Source organism: Indicator indicator, chromosome 1 (genome assembly GCF_027791375.1).
Source record: "Indicator indicator isolate 239-I01 chromosome 1, UM_Iind_1.1, whole genome shotgun sequence".
Classification (NCBI taxonomy): domain Eukaryota; kingdom Metazoa; phylum Chordata; class Aves; order Piciformes; family Indicatoridae; genus Indicator; species Indicator indicator.
The window spans coordinates 119242719-119263825 of NC_072010.1; the positions used below are offsets into that span (position 1 = coordinate 119242719).

Below are 21107 nucleotides of genomic sequence, written 5' to 3' on the forward strand. Positions count from 1 at the left end.
GGACCACCAGTCAGTTTAGTGCAACATCTTATCTTCCTATTTGCTTCAACAGCATAGGTACTAAAATAGCAGTAACAAAAGATTAGCACAGCTTTTACATGAATCATATTGTTGAAAAATAAGCAGAAGTATAAGGTTAGCTTTTTTTTTCCCCCTAAGACTTTCCCAGACTGCAGCAATTTAGGTTTAGGAACTTCCTGGGCACAGGTGGTACTGCTGCTCTTAACTCTTAATGGATTTTCCTTTCATTAATTTGCCCCACCACTTCTTAAAACCATGACAGCTCATTTAACATTAACAATATTCAGCAGTAAGCCATTCCACAGATTTAATTCCAAGGAATCATTGTCCATTTATTCTGAATTTGCTCCCTGGTAATTTCAGTTGATGCTCCCAAACTCTTGCAGTAGAAAAGACAGGAGACAATCTGTTCTAAAAGCAGAAATATTAATAGCATCTCAGCAGATTTAATCTACAGCATTCTATACAATTTCCCTATGTTCAGAAAAGATACACATAAATAAACTCAGAAAAGAACTGCAGGGATAAAAGGAAAGTAAAGAGTCTCTTGCAAAAGGAAGTCAAAACAGCTCAAATTATTTACCTTAGCAAAACAAAATCTAGTATGTCTATTTCCAACAAGTACCAACAGGAAAAACACCACAGAAAGAGAAGAGTTATTTCAGCTTAACAGTGTTGACACACAAACGTGTATAAATTTAGAGTAAAAATTTCAAAAGTCTTTGAAAAAATCAGAAAACTAGGGTCTTGCACAGCATTTGCAAAAGGGTATTTTTAAGTACTCTATCACTTTTAAGATGGTGATTTTCATAAATGTTATGGCATTGCATGCACCCGTAACACTACTGCCTGCAACTTGGAGGGACAGGCTGCAAAACCAGCTGGCAGCTCTCATACAAAACTATGTATTCTTCTGTCTCTCTCTAAGAAAAACTCTGCTCAGGACTTCTGAAAGCATTTCTATTGGAGTGCTACAGACCAATACCAATTACGTAGCATCGAGTCTCTTCTCAGTTGCACCCTGTGATAGGATAAGGGGCAATGGATGTAAACCATAGTGTAGGAAGTTCCATCTCAACACAAGTAAAGACTTCTTTACTGCAAGGCTCATAAAGCACCAGAACAGGCTACCTGGGGAGGCTGTGGAGTCTCCTTCTCTGGAGACTTTCAAGACCTGTCTGGATGTGTTGCTGTGCGACCCACGCTAGATTATATGGCCCTGCTCTGGCAGGGGAGTTGGACTCAGGATTTCCAGAGGTCCCTTCCAACCCCTAACATCCCATGAAGAGCTAAACTGTGAAACAGGAGGCTTATTGTCCTTGTGGCACTTCCAGATAAAAGTATTTTGGAAAGCTTGTGAAAAAGATTGAACTAACCTCTTAAGATTTTGAACTACCACATCCCTGCTGTCCAGACAGGAGGCAAACACATTGTCTGTAAGCAGGGAATATAACCACAGACAATACTTGAAACCTCGCCAGCTTCAACAACATAAATACATGTGGGATTTAGTCTTGGAGTCTCTCTAGAGGATCTCCAGTTTTAATTTTAATTAATGAAGGAAGGCAATCTTTTGGCAGATATATTTAATTTATTAAGAACCAAACTTACCTATTATGGTCTTTCATATTCTATTTTGGCTTTAAATTCAGCATTACTCCGACAAGTACTAACACTCCAGCTATGTCAGTATCACCTAATGAGGCTTCCTATCCCATTTCATTGTATAAAGAAATTAGCATTTCTTTATACAAAGGTAATTGCCTTTCCAAACTTGCTTACAAAGTAATTTTATCCTAAGGAAAGTTTCTGTTTAGCAACTGCCCAGAAAACGAAAATAAGACTAAAAAAGGGTCCGAATATTCACAAAAAGCCAGTAGCATTACATGTTCCATTAGGTGCCTCCAAAACTTTACGCAAAAAAATTTAAGTCCTTTTGAAAAAAAAACAAAACCAAAAAAATACCACCCAACAAACAATTGTTTGTAAATTCCTGTTAACAAACCACTTAAAAAGGCAACAAACAAAAAACAACTTCTCCCCATCCCCTCCCATCCAACTAGCAACAGAAATGAGACTGGATAACACTTTTTAAATGGCTTTCAATGCCATGTGTCCAACAGTCATTGCTACCCATAGGATCACACCAAAAGAGTGAACAGCTCTCCAACCTCAATGGCTACCAATAATATACTACAACAAAAGTAGGTGTTCAGGAATCACAAAGGTTACACTAGAAGGGGTACTTATAAAAGTTTTATAATGCTAAGGTACTGTCTCACAAAGTTCTTTGAAAGCAGTATGTTCCAAGTAATCATTCACAGTTTTTTTTTTCCCCTCTTAAGATGTTCTACCCACCCACTTTCAAATGGGTAGGAGCATGCAATTTGCTTTCTGCTGTGTCACTTACCTATCTGGCAGGCATCTAACTCAAACTTTTCCCCAAAACATAAAAAAAATCCACTGTCACCTAATTTTTTAAATGTTCTTAACTCTCACAGAGTGCATGAATGCCAGTTTTTCCTCTTCAAAACAGCAATGTTATCAACAAAATCAGACACACATGACAGAAGAAACAGATCCAGTCAAATGCAGCATTACCATTGGATTTTCCTGTCACTTTCGTTCAGGACTCAAGAATCAAATAACTTACCCGTTTTCATCAACCCAAGTCTAAATCTGGCATGATAATTTAAAATTTGAAAAGTGTTATTTCCAGTATTGATGTCCTAATGCTGCTACTTCCTTTTACTATCAAAAAGCTAGCCTCACCATAGAATAAAATCATAGAATCAACCAGGTTGGAAAAGACCTCCAAGAGACCAAGATCATCCAGTCCAACCGATGACCCAGCCCTAAGCAATCAACTATTCCATGGCACTAAGTGCCTCATCCAGTCTTCTCTTGAACGTCTCCAGTGATGGTGACTCCACCACCTCCCTGGGCAGCCCATTCCAACAGGCAATCACCCTCTCTGTGAAGAACTTCCTCCTGAAATCTAACCTATATCTCCCCTGGCACAATTTGAGACTGTGTCCCCTCGTTCTGCTGCTGGTTGCGTGGGAGAAGAGACCAACCCCCACCTGGCTACAACCTCCCTTCGGGTAGCTCTAGACAGCAATGAGGTCACCCCTGAGCCTCCTCTTCACCAGGCTAAGCAACCCCAGCTCCCTCAGCCTCTCCTCACAGGGTTTGTGTTCCAGGCCCCTCAAGAGCTTCGTTGCCCTTCTCTGGACATGTTCCAGTACCTCACCATCTCTCTTGAATTGAGGAGCCCAGAACTGGACACAGTCTAAAGCTATATGACTATAGTGAATCACTATTTTTGTAAAGTTTATCTGAAAATGTAATATGCCTTTTAAATAGAAACTGTAGCTCTAAGTTGGTGAAACAGGTCTTCAGTCACATGCTAAGTATAAAAATACTAAGTGAAAATATCTTTGTCAATAAAATGTAACACAGTTTGTTAGCAAGTAGAATCTTCTGTGAGGCCTTCCAGAAGGTATAGAGCAACTAAATAACATCCTGAAAACAGGAAATACATGTAACCACAGTTCTGTCCACAAAGGTCTGACAGTAGTCACTGGGCAGCAGCTCTTAGTACTCCAGCTGCAATATGGGTAGCTGCATTTTACTATCGAAGTATTAAGCAGAAAAATATGAATTGTTTTATGTTAGTAGAGTTACAACACAGACTTTCCCTTGAGAAATGTTGTGAGTCTGACTGCTAACATGATCAAATTGAAGAACACTTCTGTGCCTCAAGAAAACAACTACAACTTAGCACTGTCTTGTACAGGCAGGTGGGAGGCTCAGAGAGATGTAAGCCACTATGACCGTAAGCTAAGAATGCATAACGCAAGGATGACAGACAAACTTCAAAGCTGGTGTAGAGAAGTGTATCACTGAACATGGGGGAAAAAAAAAAAAAAAAATCACACTTGGAAAAAAGTGGAGCTGAGTCTTCTGCAAAGTAGCCTAAGAACTGAGCCATAGGAAGGCCACAGGCAACTTCTCTTCCGTTGCAGACAGTACCAAAATGTGCATATGCACCTTGAGGATCTGAAACAAGGGAATGTCATTCATGGAAGTCAAAGTTAAAATTATATATATAAGCACAACTTCATTCCCTGGTTTTACAAGTCTTGCTAAACCAGTCTGAAAGGACATAAGATACCACAGAATAAACCTGCATAAACCCAAAATTTTGTACTGTTTCCACTGAACTTGCAGGGGAGAAAGGATTATTTCTTTTGTCCTTTCTCTTACAACTACTCAGATTGTTGTAGCATTCCAGGGGGGCCCACATACGGCAAAGCCATCACTAGCCCTCCCCACTCCTGAAAACTCCGCTATAGTTTAAAGGGACTTGCACGTCGTGCTTTCAAAACTCCCTCCAAAAAGGTGGGGCTTCTCTCTCATTCATTTCCAGGACTGACTTACAACCACTGCATGCCCTCGTGTGCCAGATGCAAATAACCAGTCAGTCTGTATCCAGCATGAGCTTGCAGGTAAGACAAGTATGACATACTGCTCTGCTACAACAGGAAGTTTTGAATTTAGTGTCATCTAAGACCAAAAAAGGCAATGCTACTATAACATGTACTTCTTAACCCAAGTTTAGCATTGCAAGCCTTCTCCACCCTCTCATCATCTTTCTTCTACCTAATACATAGCCTGACGGCAGCAAAACCTTTCGTGTTTCAGAGGCCTCTATTTAGAGTGCACAATTAATGACAGCCCCAAACGCAGGCTGCTTTTCAAAATCCCGGGAGATCCTCCTTCCACTGGTTACAGTAGTTTTAAATGTGAGGAGGTAAACATGTAACTTCTAATTTAAGTAGGTGGCCCCACTTCATGCTAACTCCGACCCCACTGCATACCTGGGCTGTCTTCTCTAGCTTGTTGAGACACCTCCAGAAACACTATTTGGCTACTTTTTCCTGTGTTAGCAGTCTTCCCACTACTCACAGTCCACAATTATCCATCTGTTCTTTCTTCCCTCCTTCCATTTCAATCTCACACACATTCCAGGAAGTAAAAATAAAACTCCTTCCAAGGTTTACAGGCATTACATATGGCAAACTCCCACAGTTAAATTCAACTCAATGGAGAAAGTTCTGGATAACCATCTCTACACAAAGCCTTTGTGGTGGTTCAGATACATGCTTATAGCATATGATGGCCAAAGAAAACACAACTTAAACCAGATCTACTTCTTCATACAGATATTTAAGTGCAACTTCACGGGCACTCTTCTGCAGTAAATGCAACTTAGCAACGGAAACCATATCTCATTTCAGCTCAATCCACTGAACAAGTGCTGTGCAATAGTGTCTCTCACTTCTCCAATGCTATGGGAATCCTCCTTCAAGCTCTATGTGCAAAGCAAGAGGTCCAAACAAAGGATAATCAAATGCCAAGATTTTTATATATGCAAGGAAGAAAAATGTAACATTTCATTTTTAGAGTGCATTTCAAGGAGAAACACACCTTTAGACCAAAATTATTCAGAAGTAGCAATTGAATTCCCCTATGTGACTTTGAAAGGAGAAGCAAGATCATGGTACCTACGCTACTCATTTAGGGTCTGTTCTTTAGTTTCTAAGCAAAATGTGAGTTTTTTCTACCTAAAGAAATTATGAATTTAGCATGAAATATGCAGTTACATAAATGTTGCATCATCTTAAGAACACACCTGTTATTCAATGAAGTTCTTCTACCTGCCATCGAAGTTACTAGTCATTCCTCCTGCACTTAAGATACAATCCACAAAGTATATTTTCTAATGTTCTGTCCAAACCAAGTTTCAAATAAAGAAAAAAAAAATAAAAACATGGTAGCTTATCATTAAAATAATTAAAATGTAAGCTGATACAACAGTTTGTTGCAACAAAGTGAAGAACTTTCATAACTCATAATACACCTTTTATTAAGGACTGAAAGCAACGGCTCTTAAAAAAAAGTTTCTTTCCTTAAAAGATACCACTTCAGAATAGTTTTCATCTAGAGTATATTCCATCCTAATCATAGCCGAATCCTGTGCAATCATGGCACAGTACAACATTACATAGTTTGTCTGGTCATTTGAGATAACAAATAGCAAGATCACATTGACCCAGTCTCTAAATTACATTACTTGCAACAAGGGTTACGGCCGATCAGAATTTTTTATTCTTTAGAAAACATGGAAGATACTGAAAGCTGAAATTAACACAAGCAGTATCACAACAGCACTTGAAGGCCCCAGAACAGACAGCATTGTTGTTTTACCAAAATCAGCTTTACCACATTCTGTCTGCTCATACACTAGTGTTAAAAAAAAAAAAAAAAAGAAAAAAAAAAGTCATACACCTTGGTTCAAACTTCCAACTAGGGTAACAGTGGACAGCTCAAACAGGTTTTGCTTCTAATATTGCATACAATAGTGCAATAATGCTAACAGAATAACTTCTGTCAGTACACACCGTGCAGGCATTGCTGAGGTAGAGAAAATGCCAGCAGAGCTACAGCAGCAGAGACTGCTGTCCAACTGAGATCCAAGTGTGAGCATGAGAACAAAGAGACTATCCAAGTTTGACAATGCACTTATTCTTAAACCCAGGTATTAATACCATAGCTACTACTCTTCAGCAATATTTTTATTACTTAGAAGAGTGGGTCACTAGTGAGCCAGGAAAATGAAACAGGTAACTTGCTTATAATAACAGGAGTTAATCTCAGCAATGACATGACAAAAACCTGGAGAGGTTCTCAAACTCTACAGCAAATTCATGAAAATGAAGTCACCAGAACAGATGTCTGTTCCTTCTCCTTTCCAGCTGTCTGAAGCCTGACAAAAACTCAAGTTAGACATCAATGAATTGCTTTGAATCAGTTTGTTCCATTTTTGAGGTCCAGTTGTGGAAGTGAGAGAGCCCTGGGGAAAATCTTGTGAAACGGCCCAAGTTGGAACTTGTTTTCCTGTTTTCAGATGGCAAATCTGCATGTCTGCTTACCCACTCCTCCTGTGGAAGTTACCCAATGTTAGAAAATGCCTTCCCACCTGTGCCAGGAATTTTTACAAACAATGTGTTCTAATGCTAGAACTAGTGCTGCACTATTAAGGAAGCTTCACTCTAATTTTACTGCTTAAGAAATAAAAATTAAAATCAAGAACAAATCACAATACTCTGAATATCAGCATGCTTTCCCTAGAAGATCCCTGCTGCTTGTCTGGACAATCTATAATACCTTTAATCACTAAATACAGAAACTAAAGCAGAGCAGTCAGGCAAAATCCATAAAGAGCCTGGGAGGGGGCAGTGTATTCCTAGGCCTTCTCAAGCAGCATAAAAGTGAAGCCCTAAGCTGCCCCTCAGTTTCAGAGGCATCACATGTTCCCTGAATCCTGAGAATTTCTTATGTAAAATAGTGAGTGTTCTTACCCATTATCACTTTTTCAGGAAGGTCACTTTCATCTAGAAATCATAATAAAAAAATCACACCTTCCATCATTCTCCATAGTCAAGTGGCGAAAACTTGTCTGGAGGACAAACTATTCCATTCTTTCTAACTACCAAAGACTTATTTTAATTAGCAATTAAAAGTAAGTAGTACAAAAGATTCCTTTCTCACTAGATATAATGGAGTCATCATTGTTCTCAGATTTTTGGCCACAAGCATTACAGGAAAACATCCTACCATTCAAAAGCAAGAAAATAAGCTGCCACAGGGAACAAAATCAACTAATAAAAATACAACTTAAGATGACAGCATTTTTACTGACAGGGATTAGATAGAGATACTCCAATTCCAACTATTTCCTCATTCAGTTTGGAACACAGCTACATTTCCAGATTAAAAGAAGACAATCTTTAAGACTGTGTATCACAGTCCCACAACAATCATATCCATACCACATACAATTATCTAAGGAATCCTTATGCACCCTTCCACAATCCTTCAAACTGCCCCAAATACATTCACCTTCCCTACAACAGCCTTCCATGCTACAACACAGGTTTTGCTGTGCTTTCTATTTTTTTAACATAACACATTTCTCCTTTCCAGGTTCCACTGAACCATCAATATTTTTTTTCAAATTATTCTTATCAAGTATACTTTTTTAAATGCCTTTTATTGAAACTACACATAGAAAAAAATCCCACCAAGATAGCAAAGATGGACAACATATAACTAATCCTAGAAAAATGGCAAAACTGATAAATTTTTTAAAATGTAAACTTGTAAGTTAACAGATTCCTTTCAAGGCTGAAAATGAGACCTGTTCTGCTCATTAGTTAACATGGACTCTAATAGTCTCTGTGATCTCATCTTACTTTGGCAACAAAAACAAATTTTGCTATAAGCATAAATACCTCTAACTCCTCCCCATATATGACCAGAAGAGTCAATAAAGCCATTTCAACTATTAATTTCCTCCACATAGTAACTACAGTTAAGAAAGCCCTCTGCTACAGAAACTTAACTTGCAAATTAAATTAATATGTGCTCCTATGCTAAAGGTGTATTTGAGAATTTTCATTAAGATGCCAGAAGCAGCTATCTCAGACCTGCATCCCTCCTATCATCTAATGCTTAGTTTTGGTTTCATGTACAATATTTTTTAATTCATTTCCCCATTTCTTAAGCAAGGAATTGACAAACATGCACTATTCCTATTCAAAAGTTGCTGAACAGCTGTTCAGTAGAGATTCTTTTTCATAAACTATGAAATTTAAAAGCTACACTTACTATTTCCTTTCAATTAAGAAAAGGACAAATTAACACTTGTTTCTTCTTTAAAACCTCTTTTTTGTACAGCAGGAACCAAAACTGAACACAGTATTCCGGCCATGGCTGACAAGCACCAAGTCATCTCTGCTGATGATGCCCTTGTTGATTCAAACCAGCATCCTGTTGGCTTTATTTGACATGCCAGCACTATGTTCATTCATACTGAGCTTGTTATCCACCAGGACAGACAGGTCCATTTCCACACTGCTGCTCTCCAGTCAGGTAGATTCCAGCTTGTACTGCACTCCTAAATTATGTTTTCCCAGGTGGAAGGCCTTACACTTATCCTTACTGAATTTCATCATGTTCTTGTTAGCTCACTCTTCCAGCCTGTCCACATCTTCCTGCAGGGTGGCTTTCCCTTCTGAAGTGTCCACTTCCCTACTCTGTCTGGTATCACCAGCAAACTTCACCAGGGTACACTTGATCCCATCATCCAGATTATTTATAAAGACATCAAATGGTGTTGGTCCTCTGAGGGACCTCACTTGTGACAGGTTGCCAGTTTGAAAGGCAGCTATTTACCACCACCCACTGAATGCAGCCTTGTCAACCAGTTTGCCATCCTCAGCACAGACAACTCATCTAGATCATAATGCAGGAGTTCCTCTAGGAGAAGGTTGTGGGGAACTGTATTGAAAGTCTTGGAAAAATCCAGGTAGACAACATCCACTACTCACACCACATCGACCAAGCAGGTTATTTTGTTATAGAAGATAATCATGTTTGTCAAGCATGATTTGCCCTTGGTGAATTCATAGCAGCTTTTCCCAATCAAAGGCCTCATTTGACTCGTGATATCCCCAAGAAGGATTTGTTCCATAAATTTCCCAGGGACTGAAACAGAACTGACAGGCCTGTAATTTTCTGGATCCTTCTTTAAGTGATCCTTGTAGATGAGGGTGGTATTAGCCTTCCTCCAGTCTTCTGGGGCATCCCATCATCTCCATGCTTTCTCAAAGTTTATGGGAGGCAGTCTCAAAGCATCAGACAGCTCCCTTAATATCCCCATTTACAGGGACTGAGCTCCTGTAATAGTTGCATATCAACTCTTTCTTCACTAATGGTGGGTTCATGTTTGCACTGATATGGAGTTTTTTTTTTTCCCCAAGCTTGCTAGGTCCCAACAGTGGCGGTAAAGACAGAGGAGAATAATGGGTTGAGAACCACTGTGTTTTCATCACTGCTGTTGACTAATTCACCTCCCCTGTTTAACAGCCAGCCAATATTTTCCTTCTGTTTCTGTTTGTGGATTACTTACTTGAAGAACTCTGTCATAGTTTTAGCATCTCTGGCCAACTCAATCTGAGTTGAGATTTTGCTTTTCTAACTGCATCTCTGCACACTCTGGCAATGCCCCTGTGGTTCTCAATAGGTATTCATCTGTTTTTCCATCCCTGGTAGGCTTCTCTTTAGATTTTGAGCAGAATCAGAAGCTCACAGTTAATCTAAGCGGATCTCTTACTCCGCATACTTCCCTTACCTTCAAAGGGGATGAACTGTTTTTCTGCTTCCAGGAAAGCATTCTTGAAGAACTCTCAGCACTCCACAGCTTCCTTATCCTCCATGGAAGGTTCCCATGGATTTCCTCCCACTTGAGCTCTGAGCAAGTTCGCTCTTTTAAAATCCAAAACCTCTGTCTTAATACTAACCTTCAGAGCCAGTTATTTAAATTAATGAGTCTTCCATTTTTTACTACATTATTTTTCATCTGAAACAGTTCTCCAGACTGATTCAGCACAAAGGCACAAAAATGGTTTCACTACCACATACAAGAAGCACAGATAGAGTACTTAAAATTCTGCTATGTAGAGGAAAAATACATAAAGCGGAAGTCTTAGCTTCAATTCATTACTCTACTCTAGATTCTTCTGCAAGCTAAGTTTTACAATCATAAAATAATGAAAACAATGCTTAAATGTAAAGTGTAAATGGCAAATGCAATGTAAGTAATGCAGCACTACCAAAAAAGAGACCTACTGGCTGTTATTTTAAAAGCCATGGCACTGATCTTTTGACTATTGATGAAAATATCCTGAAATTTTTCAGAATTTTTCAGTTCTCAAAACGCAAGCAGAAATTTAATGAAAAGTACATTCACAATTCAATCTCCTTTAATCTTTAATAACCAATCTATATTAGAGAAGTGAATCATAATCCTCAAAACACCACTGTGAGAAAAGGAAATTACTTAAAGCCATTTTAACAAAACAATTAATTTAACAACTTACCACAAAGGAAATTCATATGTAGACATATAGTGTTCCGGTTGTAATTCATAATACACTTTTAGTCACTCCCTTTACAAATCTGTAAGTGAGCTCTTAATTCTACATCTCAGTTAAACAACCTTCTTCCATGAACACTACTTAGCAAATGCAAGAACCATAAAGGAAGTTATTTTGATAAAACAGCTCTGATGGTAATCCATGCATCCTCTCATACTCTAAAATGAAACTATCCGACAAAGAGTATTCTTCCACTCCAAAACGTATCTAAGTGGCTTTTTGTTTAGTTAACACAGTATTTTATTCATGCAAGGAATACTTTCCTGTCATTCTTTAGATAAAAAGAATAGCATTTAGAATCAAGAATAATACCTTACCCACTGCAAAAATTGACAGGCTAATTTTAAAAATGTACCATTCAAAAACACAATTAGGTTCACAAGCAAACTATCAAAACGCCTATACTGCTTTGGCCAGTATCAGTAGAACGAGTCTTGAAAACAAGCTTTTAACACGCTAGTCTTGAAACAGGACAGTCTTGAAGGCAGCCTTTTCACAAGAGGAATTACAACTACTATGGCTATTTCTCTAACTTACCCATCTGTAAGTCAGAAACTTATTAAAATAATACTTAATAATTTTCTTTTGTTTTATAGAACTTCCCTGGTCCAATGAACTCAGATGAGACTAAATCCAAGTTCCTCTCCTTCCTTCTAACAGAAGCATTCTGTAAAACGTACCAAGATTGTCCTCTCAGATACACCTCTACAAATCCTGGCAGCCTTCTGTAGGGCTCCATACAGAACTAGTTCAAAACTGACCACTTGGTTCAATTTTGATAGGCTATAACTACAAAGAAGTATTCTGCTAGTGAACAAGATTAACATCATTAACGTTTTTAACAGACAGCCAACTAGTCTCTATAATGGCACATGAAGTTTAATGAGCATCACTTTAATTCTTAATTGTGAAGATACATTATTCAAATGTTACACTATAAACTTCATAGATGCACAATCTCACTAAGAAGGGAGGTTGAAACAAAAAGTAACTTACATGAGTGAAATTCAAGATAGGTACAAAACTAAAGGAATAGATGTTGTAACCATATACTTACAAGTATTCAGAGTGAGCACAATAAAGGCTCAGCTTCTGGAATTATCTGAACTAATACTAAAACCTGCCACAAAGATCCAGTATATACTCACCTCAAACTCACAGCCCACCTGCTTAATTCATTTCCGAACAAGCTGATCTAAGCCTTTTACAGCAGTAACTAGTTTTTACGCAACTATTTTAGTAATCTCAAAACTACAAGTACACACAATTCCTTCTCTTTGTCTGTTGAAAATACTACTAAATCCTTCCCATTACCTAAAAATCACAGTTGAGGACCAAGACTAACAATATTTGTTCACTCAGCAGAGATCAACCTGCAGTTTAACTCATCACTCCGTAAGGCTGGAAAATCCAGAGCTTAATTTCTCCACAGAATGCAAATTTGCCTAATTCTCCATGGGATAAAGAACAACAATGGGCTATGGCATATTATTCCGGTAATGGAAAGTCTTATGACAAATGTTATCAGTATAAAATCACTTTGTGGCTGTGAACATTTGCCATGACTCTTCTTAATTTCTGTATCTTCTTACTAATGTAATGAAAACAAATGGTTCTACACTCACAGTTGTCCAAGTATGAAATATCTATTCTTTTCTAAAACAGTGTAACAAACATATGGTATAGCTTTTAGATGATGCTTTCAACACTTACTTCAGATGGTAACAACATTTACAGATAGTCTTACCTCTATAATTATCAAGTCCAGTCAGCCCACTACAGGGAACTGCAATGTTAACTACCCTTCTAGAAAAGTTTTTTTGTAATGATGAGATCTATTCTTTCGTCTTCATTAACACATTAAAATGACAGCTGCAACGTTTGTAACTTCATCAATTTCATTGCTTTAGGGAGTAATAAAAACACTACATTTTAAACTTAAGAAACATCCAAGACATTCAAGGATGTATGTTTTGAGCAATAAAATCCACTAATTTAAAGAAATACACCTCGAACACTAGTTTTGATGGTAACAAAACATCGTAAGTAACTCATATTTAAACAAAATACACTATGCAATATTCATTTTTTAGATAAAAATTTTAAGTGTTTAGTAACAGATAAAGTACAAATACAGCAAAACACTAAGGTCTTTAAGTATCAGGATACATAAACATCACATAGACTGTAATTGTCATTTCCAAGTATAAACATGGTACAAACTAACTATAGCATGTATAATCCATTGCACCTTTACTGGATCTTAACAGTCCCTACCTTATTAACATAAAGCCCAGCTGCATACAGAAAAATTTTGACTTGAAAAAAAAAATTACATGTCAGTCCCAATTATCCAATAACACACTTAACATTATTTCAAATCTTTCCACTTCCGGACACCTTCAAAACAGCTAGAAAACCAGTTCCACCCATAACATAATTTACAAAATTTTAACCAGCTTCAACTTGCTCCATATTAACAGACAGCATGACAGGCAATAACCAAGTAACAAATAAGGAATGCATTTTTAAAAAATAAATAAATAAATGAAGGAATAGCTCAGATATAATTTTACAGAAATTGGAAAGCCTGCCCACTTCCTGGAATGCTTTACAAACATCTCATGGTACCAATTCCCAGTTTCTCAGTTTCCACTACTGCCATTATATAACGCAAACATTAAAATTCTCTTTAAAGCAATATTTCTTTGTTTGGATGGAAATAAATTAAGCTAAAATGTTTCTAAGGTTATTTAAAAAAATAACTGTACTATACCTAGACTATCTGCTAAAATGTTTCCCTGCATAATTATTTTTCAGGCAGTCTGTTATAATTAGAACTGATGATATTTAATTATAGATTAGTAGAAAATTAACATTAATGTCAACACTAAAGGGAAGGGACAAAGTCAATATATACTAATTCACACTGTCCAGAACTATTCCTAAACAAGCAACACCTACAATTATAAGAAAGATGAAAGAATATTGCCGTTGTGCACATATTTTGTGTGTTTAACAAAAACACAAACAAGCACTTTGTTAATTTTGTCAACACATGCAGGCTTTAGTCAAAGGAAATACCATTTTTAAATCATCTAGAAAAAGATTGCAAAAAACAAGAGATAACAGAGACCAAAACTGGCCTACTGCATGGAACTATTTAATCTCTCTTTGTATCAACTTCAATATCAATACTTCTAAATGAAAACACATTTCCAATTTTATCTACAGGATATCAAAACCTCAATGAATAGGAATTAACAAGCTTCTTATAACAAATACATCAGACCAGCTGCATCAGCCTAAGTCCATATACAAGTCAAATAATTATAGCTTATAAAACAAAGGTTTGCCCCTGAAAGTCAACTCTGCCTAACAGTAGAAGTACCATTTACAGAGGAAAAAAAAAAAAAAAAGAAAGACAGAGAAAGAGAGAGAAAATGTTTTACTATTCACTTCTAATACAATGGATATCCTCCTCATTCCTCCCCCCCCCCCCTCCAACTCCAGTAATCTTCAAGCTTCACCTCCTGCAAGAACCTCTTCCTGCGAGAAAGACACCGTCAAGGTAACAGCAGGGGTTCTGGTTTTGTTTTGAGGGGTTTTTTTGCTCCTTCACATTAATGTTATTGTCAACTACAGAAGCATAACAGTGAGCACCTCCTCCTATCAAAGGCTGGCTACATTGGATTTTCAACATTTCCACCAGTCCGAAAGGTGACCTCTCCTTCAATTTCCCTCTTCTATCCCCCAAAACCACACTAGCTGCAAACCATGATTTTCAAGTTCCTTTTCTGCAATATACATAGAAAAATTTTGGCAACAGAAATTTCTACTCCATTGCACACACTACCAGCATGTACATTATTACAAGAAAGTCTTATTTCTTCTGGCTTATCACATATCCAATACATGAAGCAACAATACAGTATTACTGACCTTTAGTCGGTATCTTTAATAATTCATAAAACTGTACAGATCTGATGTCTTATCTGCTCTTTTGATTTGCTACATCCAGCGGAGGACTCGGTTTAGCTCACAATACTACAACCATATATCCTACAACAGAAAACTACCAAAAAAGGGGGACTGAAGTCCAGACCTGGACTATGAATAAAACCCACAACTCTGTTGAAGCTCCAGATACAAAGCTGCTTCCACCAGTGAAGGATATCCCAAATTTCTTCTTATTAAGCCCTGTCAGGGTGTGGCTTCACTAAAACAGAATTCCCACTGAAAAGGCTTCATGATATCTCCTGGTCAGGCTGTAAGTGGTTCAAGCCAACACAATGCCTCCTTCCAAGTTGAGCCCCAGTAAAAACATGATAGGACCTCCTTGTATCAAAGCACCAAACTTAAGCCAAGAGAATCCTGTTGCTACACAAGTACCTATGTGCTTAACAGAGCAATTCCTTCTACAGTTGCAACACAGGACCTCACCTTCCCCTATCTGACAATCTCTTCATCCATGTACACTACTCCCACCACCTTAACCACAAGTAACCAGGGAAAACACTGTCAGTCAGGCACTCACCGAAGAGACGCTGCTACAGCCTGCCTTTTAAAAGGTTAGCCGGTGTGCTACTCTCACATCAAGGGGAGCATAAATAGATTTTTGTCTTTGTCAAGGATTCCTCTGGAAGCGCAACTCAGTGGTTTACCTTGCCTGTTACACTTGCACATAGATCTTGTATTACTTTATAATGTGCTGCCTTGTAGATTCTTAAATCAGTCAGTTAGGCTTTCACAATTATGGAGTCTAATGTCTTTGTTAGCTGTTGTTGCTCCATACACAAAAGAAAAGATTTTGTTGCTATCTCTGTAAAACTTTTTAATTAAATCCACACACATATAGCCACACTTTCCACAGTAACTGTTACATGGAATTAAAGTGATTTTCTAGATTACTCTTATTTTTCCTGTACAGCATAGACTGTGAAGCTCCACACATGCAAGAAAACGAATGAAGTAACAAACACCTTGAAAAACAACTTCTTACTTATCAGTGACAGTAATTGAAATGCATGCACCTTTCCTGAAAGTAGAAAGGACAAACAAAACTGAACATAGTTCAAGGCAAGAAATCCCTCTCAAACATCTCTAAAACTAACAGCAACATTTTTTTCAATCCCTTAACAATCCACTTTTCGCAGGCACAGGTTTTACAAAGAACATGCTTTCATGAGTTAGTGTTCAAGTCATAAATGTCCAAAACACTGTCAGAAAACCAAGATGAAATAGCAAAATATTTCTATTCACTGCATGGATTCATACAATGATAAGGTAGGAGAATGTACAATGGTATTTCTAGAAATATACTTCAAAATTATCAAAACGCCCCACAACTTCAGCCACCCCAGACTGTACAGACAGTAACTTTAATCGACTGGCATGAAAAAGAAAATGCATTTCATGCAAGAAATGACCCAAAACTCAACTGAACTGATGCCTGCACATTACTTATTTTCACAGTATGAAAAATGAAACTTAACCTAATGATGTTATATTATAGACAATCTAATGGCATACGATAGTTCTATTTTCTATCTGGCATCCTTAAGCTCTATCCCATACACAACTCGAGCTTGTTCACGGAGCAGGTATTAATTCTCGTCTACTAACAGTTAACATACGTTATTTAACTAGTCTGACATGTCGCTCCCCTACCTTTATGATTTATCGGAAAAAATACTTTTACAAATAACTCTGAAAATCTAAAGGAAATCGTGGTTTTTTTTAAATACAAGCACAAAGAAAGTGTACTTGCTTTTCCTTCCATCTCTCTCCCCCCCCACCACCATGTCCTGACATTGAGCTTTTCCAATCATACCAGAAATAAACATCCAAATAGGAGTAAGAGCCTAGGCTATTGAAATTAATACACTTTAGTTAGGCCTTCTGATCAACCGAGATCAGCAACACAAAAAAAAAAATTCTTCATGCGAAAATATCAGCATAGAGCATGGGCACAACAATAGGATGAACAAAGTGTCAAATACAACCTACTACTGACAGGAACAAGTCAGCAGGAACCAGAAGAACACAGTCCCCTGCTTCAACCATGTGGTATTTTAAAAGCAGTTCAATTTATTGTTACCCAAACGTTTTCTTTGCTTTTAGTGTTTACATACAACTGGCAAGCACAGCCTTTGTCAATAGCTTACGGATGGGCAGCAGAATGTGCCACAGGTTGATAAGGACATGGTGCTGCAAACGCCCTGCCTGCAGCACGAAAGCACCCAGAAAGAACTTGCAATACGGAGGAGAGTTTCTCTCAATGTTCACCGGGGGCTTCATGCTACAGACGACGTGCATACTCGTTCCCAGTATTTGTTTCGTGTTTACACACCCCCCCCCCCTTCTCTTTCTCCTCCCTGTCCGGCCATCTTGGGCCGACAGAAGCAGCCATTACTTAACTAAATGACAGGGCCAACAACTTTTCACAAAAACAATCATCTCTGTGAAAAAGCCGGGCAGGCTTCAGCAACCTGCGCGCCGTCCTCCTCCCTGTCAAGCCGCTCGGCGGCGACGAAAGCGGGAGGCCGAGCGGACGGGACACACCGCTCGGCGACGACCTGGCACGCTGGAGACAGCCGAGCCCGGAGAGTAAACAAGTCACTCGGCGACGGGCTCTGGGAGCCGCTCTGTGCCGCGCCCGCCCTGGGCCCCCCGCTCCCTCCAGCTCCGGGTCAGCTTTCGCCTCGCCGCGCGGCTCAACGGTCGCCCGGCAGGGCGCGCGCAGCCGCCGGCCCCCGCCGCGCGGGGCGAAAATCACGAGGGAGGGTCCAGAGAGAGGCCAACGTCAGCAGCGCCTCGCGCGCGCCCTTCCCCCCCACACACCCCCCCTCCGCCCCCCCGCGTCCTCCTCCCCCTCCCTCCCGCCCCCACGACCCCTCCCCCGCCGCGCGGCGCCGCTTGGCGTTTGCTCCCGGCCCCGGGCTCCGGCCGTGGCGCGCAGGCACTTTCCCGTCCCAGGGCTAGACGGACACCCGCAAACTGTCTACAAGGCCGCGCTCCCCCTTTCTCCTACACGCGGCCCCGCTCGGCTGTCTCCTGAGCGGGGGCCTGCGCTGACTAGGTGGGGGGTGGTGTTGAGGGGGAACAGGCAAGAGCGACAGCGACGCGAAGGAGAGACCGCAGCGGGGGGCGAAGCGGAGCTCCCTGCCGCCTGCAGGGCCGTGCGCCCGCGGATGTGGCGGTGCTCCACGCACACACACTCGCACCCAGATGTACACTCGCATGCACACACTCACCGTGCGGACCCAGGGGACCAGAAGAAGGGGGCGGCTGGGCCGGGCCGTCTCCCTCCCCTCCCCCCCCCCCCCCCGCAAAGCCCCGCTCCACATCCACCCTCGCGTTTACCTTTAACAGCAAGGCCTTCGTTCTGGCGCCATCTTCATGAAGCCTCAGAAATCCGAAGAGTCGGCTGCAGAAGGGGAGCGGGCGGGAGGGAGGGGAGAGAGGCACAAGCATTAGAGAGTCAGCCCCCAGCACGGGCAGGCAGGCAGGCTCGCTCCCGGCGGGCAAGGGCAGAGCGCGGCGGCGGGGGCCGGGAGCCCGCACACGGTCACACACGCACTCCCGAGCGAGGAGCCGCGGGCAGGGGAGGGGGGGGACACGAAAGGAGCGCGGGCCGAGCCGGGACACGGAGGCGGCCGGGACGAAGCAGGGAGCAGGTACCTGTCGAGGCCGGATAGGGCTTCTCTCTCCTCGGCTGTCAAGCTGGCGAAGTCCTCCTCGCTCTGGCCGCTCGCTTTCCCCGCCGCCATTTTCTTTTCCTCATCACCGAAAGGAGCAGCAGAGGCGGCGGCAGCGGCGAGCGACACTCCGCACGATTTCATGGAAACGCAGCGTAATTAACTCACGATCGCAACCCCCCCCCCCGCGCACCCCCAACACCCCCCAGCGCCGGGCGGGGCGGGGTGCCCGACACACACACACCCCACAACTTTTATTACAACAACAACAGCCGGCAGGGAGGGGGAGGGAGGGAGGGAGGGGAGAGGGAGGGAGGCGGGGGGAAGCCCCGCTGCTCGGAGGAGGAGGGAGGGGGGAGGGAGCCCCAGCGCTGGAGACTCGGGGGAGGGGGGGGGTGGGGGGAGGAGGAGGAGGAGGTGGAGGTGGCGGCGGCTGCTGCGGCGGCGGATGGCTGCTGAGCGGTGTTTACATCGCCGCGAAACCACTCGCCCCGGCGACGAGGGGTGCGAGGAACCGGGGTGACAGGGGCCCCGCCCGCCCTGCCGAGCGGGGTGTGTTTGCCGCCCGTACAAACTTCCCCAGCGGCTGCCCAAAGTTGTTGTAATTGTGTCACACAGCGAACCCCACGCCGCCACCGTGACCCCCCCCCCCCGTCCGCCCGCCCTCCCGAGCCCACCCAGCCAATCGCCGTCTCCGCGGCATCGCACGTGACCTTTGTTGACTTACGTCAGTCACAGCGCTCTTCCACCGCTGTGCTCCGGCTTGGTTGGCCTTCGATGCCCGCCTCTCTCGTCAGCTTCACTCCATTGGTCAGCCTCTGAAGGAGAGGATGGAGTTTCAGAGGCTGACGGCTTATGAGAGGTCGGACGGGCCGTCAGTCAGAGGAGGTCTTCGACTCCCCGGCGCCAGCAGGTTTGGCTTCTGCCTTTAAAAACCGTGGGGCGAGAAGGCGAGGGGGGAGTTTTCGGGAGCGGCGGGCGTTGGGGTGGGAGGGAGAGGGCGGGGTCCGCTCACGGGCGGAGTTGCGTAACGGGGGCTCCGGGCTGGGGGAGTGGACGTCGCTGAGGAAGTGGGACTCGCTAACGCTTCACGAGTGGGGGCTGTGCCACACCGGCGCGGGGAAAGCCGTACCCGGCTGCTCTCCCCTGGCGTGGGCACAGGGCGTGGCGGTCTTGACACAACTGGAAAATAATGGCTTCCCCGAGCGGGGAGCAAGGACGGTGCTGACCTGGGCTCTACGCTTGGGCCGCAGGAGGGAAGTGGTTGGGTGATGGGTAACGTTAGCGCAGAAGTTGGGCCAGTGGCCGAAGCGAGGGCGACCCCTGTGGCACAGCAGTTGGCTTCCCCCATGCTGGGGAGCAGAGGCGCAAGCGTCCGGCGTGCGGCTTTGGCCACCACGCGCTGCGAGCGCACGCGCCAGGCGTGGGGGAGGGGCCGTTGGACCGCCACCGCCCCGCCAACGGACGAGCGCGTGGCGGGGCTCGGAGCCTGCTGCGCGCGGGTTCGGAGAAGGGAGGGGCGGGGCGCCCGCGTAAAATCAGCCCCTCCCCGGCAGCCGCTGACAGGTGGAAGGGCGCCCGCCGGCGCTAGCCCCGCGGCCGTCACGTGGCGCGGGGGTAGGGCGGGCGCCGGGCGGGCGCCGCGCGAGCTGGCTCTCTAGGGCCATGGTGGCCCGCAGGCGTGAGGGCGGGTCTGAGCGGGGCGCCGGTTTTTTTTCTCTCGTCCTGGCCGGGCCTTGCGTGAAGAGGCTGAGTTGCGGCCTCAGCGGAGGGGATGGCCGATTCGTAGGAAGGACCAAAGTCGGACGTCCGAGAACGTCTCATGCATGAGTAAATACCTGCATTTCTTTGGATGCTGAGGAGTAAAGGGCACTGTGTGCCCTACTTTCTTTCCCTTCTTTAAAAGGTCAAGCTTCCTTGCAGTCTTCCCGGTGGCTTTAAATGTTGCTTATATATCCTTGGTTCCTCGACCCTTCCAGTCAACCTCACGGTCCTGTTTTCTCTTCGCAGACCCATTAATTTACCCACACTACCAGGAAGCTCTGTTGTTTTCTCAGCGAGCTTTTTGAAAATTTCTATGATACTCCCGAGGAGATCAACGTTTTGCAGCTGTGTGGGGGCACAGCTCACTAATCATAGCTATTTTCTTAAAAGTGGATCAGCAGCAATCTTCTGTTCTTTGTGTTACTTTCTCAATATCTAGGTGAAGATCCATGAATGGACAGTCTTCTCTGCCAGCTAAATTTCCTCCCTTCTGAAAGTGGCCTGTTAGACATTACTAGGTTCTCTAAAGCATTGGTGAAGCTATTAATTGGCTTTG

The 21107-nt window shown here is 42.7% G+C and overlaps 1 protein-coding gene across 6 annotated transcripts in view; it reads right to left on the bottom strand.

Annotated features, from left to right (window-relative positions):
- Positions 1-18942, bottom strand: part of KDM6A (lysine demethylase 6A) — a 151815-nt gene extending 132873 nt beyond the window's left edge. For all 6 annotated transcript variants that reach the window (XM_054400007.1, XM_054400002.1, XM_054399979.1 and 3 more), the window contains exons 1-2: positions 18771-18942; positions 18453-18516 (exon numbers count right to left, since the gene is read on the bottom strand). In XM_054400007.1, coding sequence (XP_054255982.1) covers positions 18453-18516; positions 18771-18931 — 225 coding nt within the window. In that variant the 5' untranslated portion in view covers positions 18932-18942. The remainder of the gene's footprint in view (positions 1-18452; positions 18517-18770) is intronic.
- Between the last annotated feature and the right edge of the window lie 2165 nt (positions 18943-21107).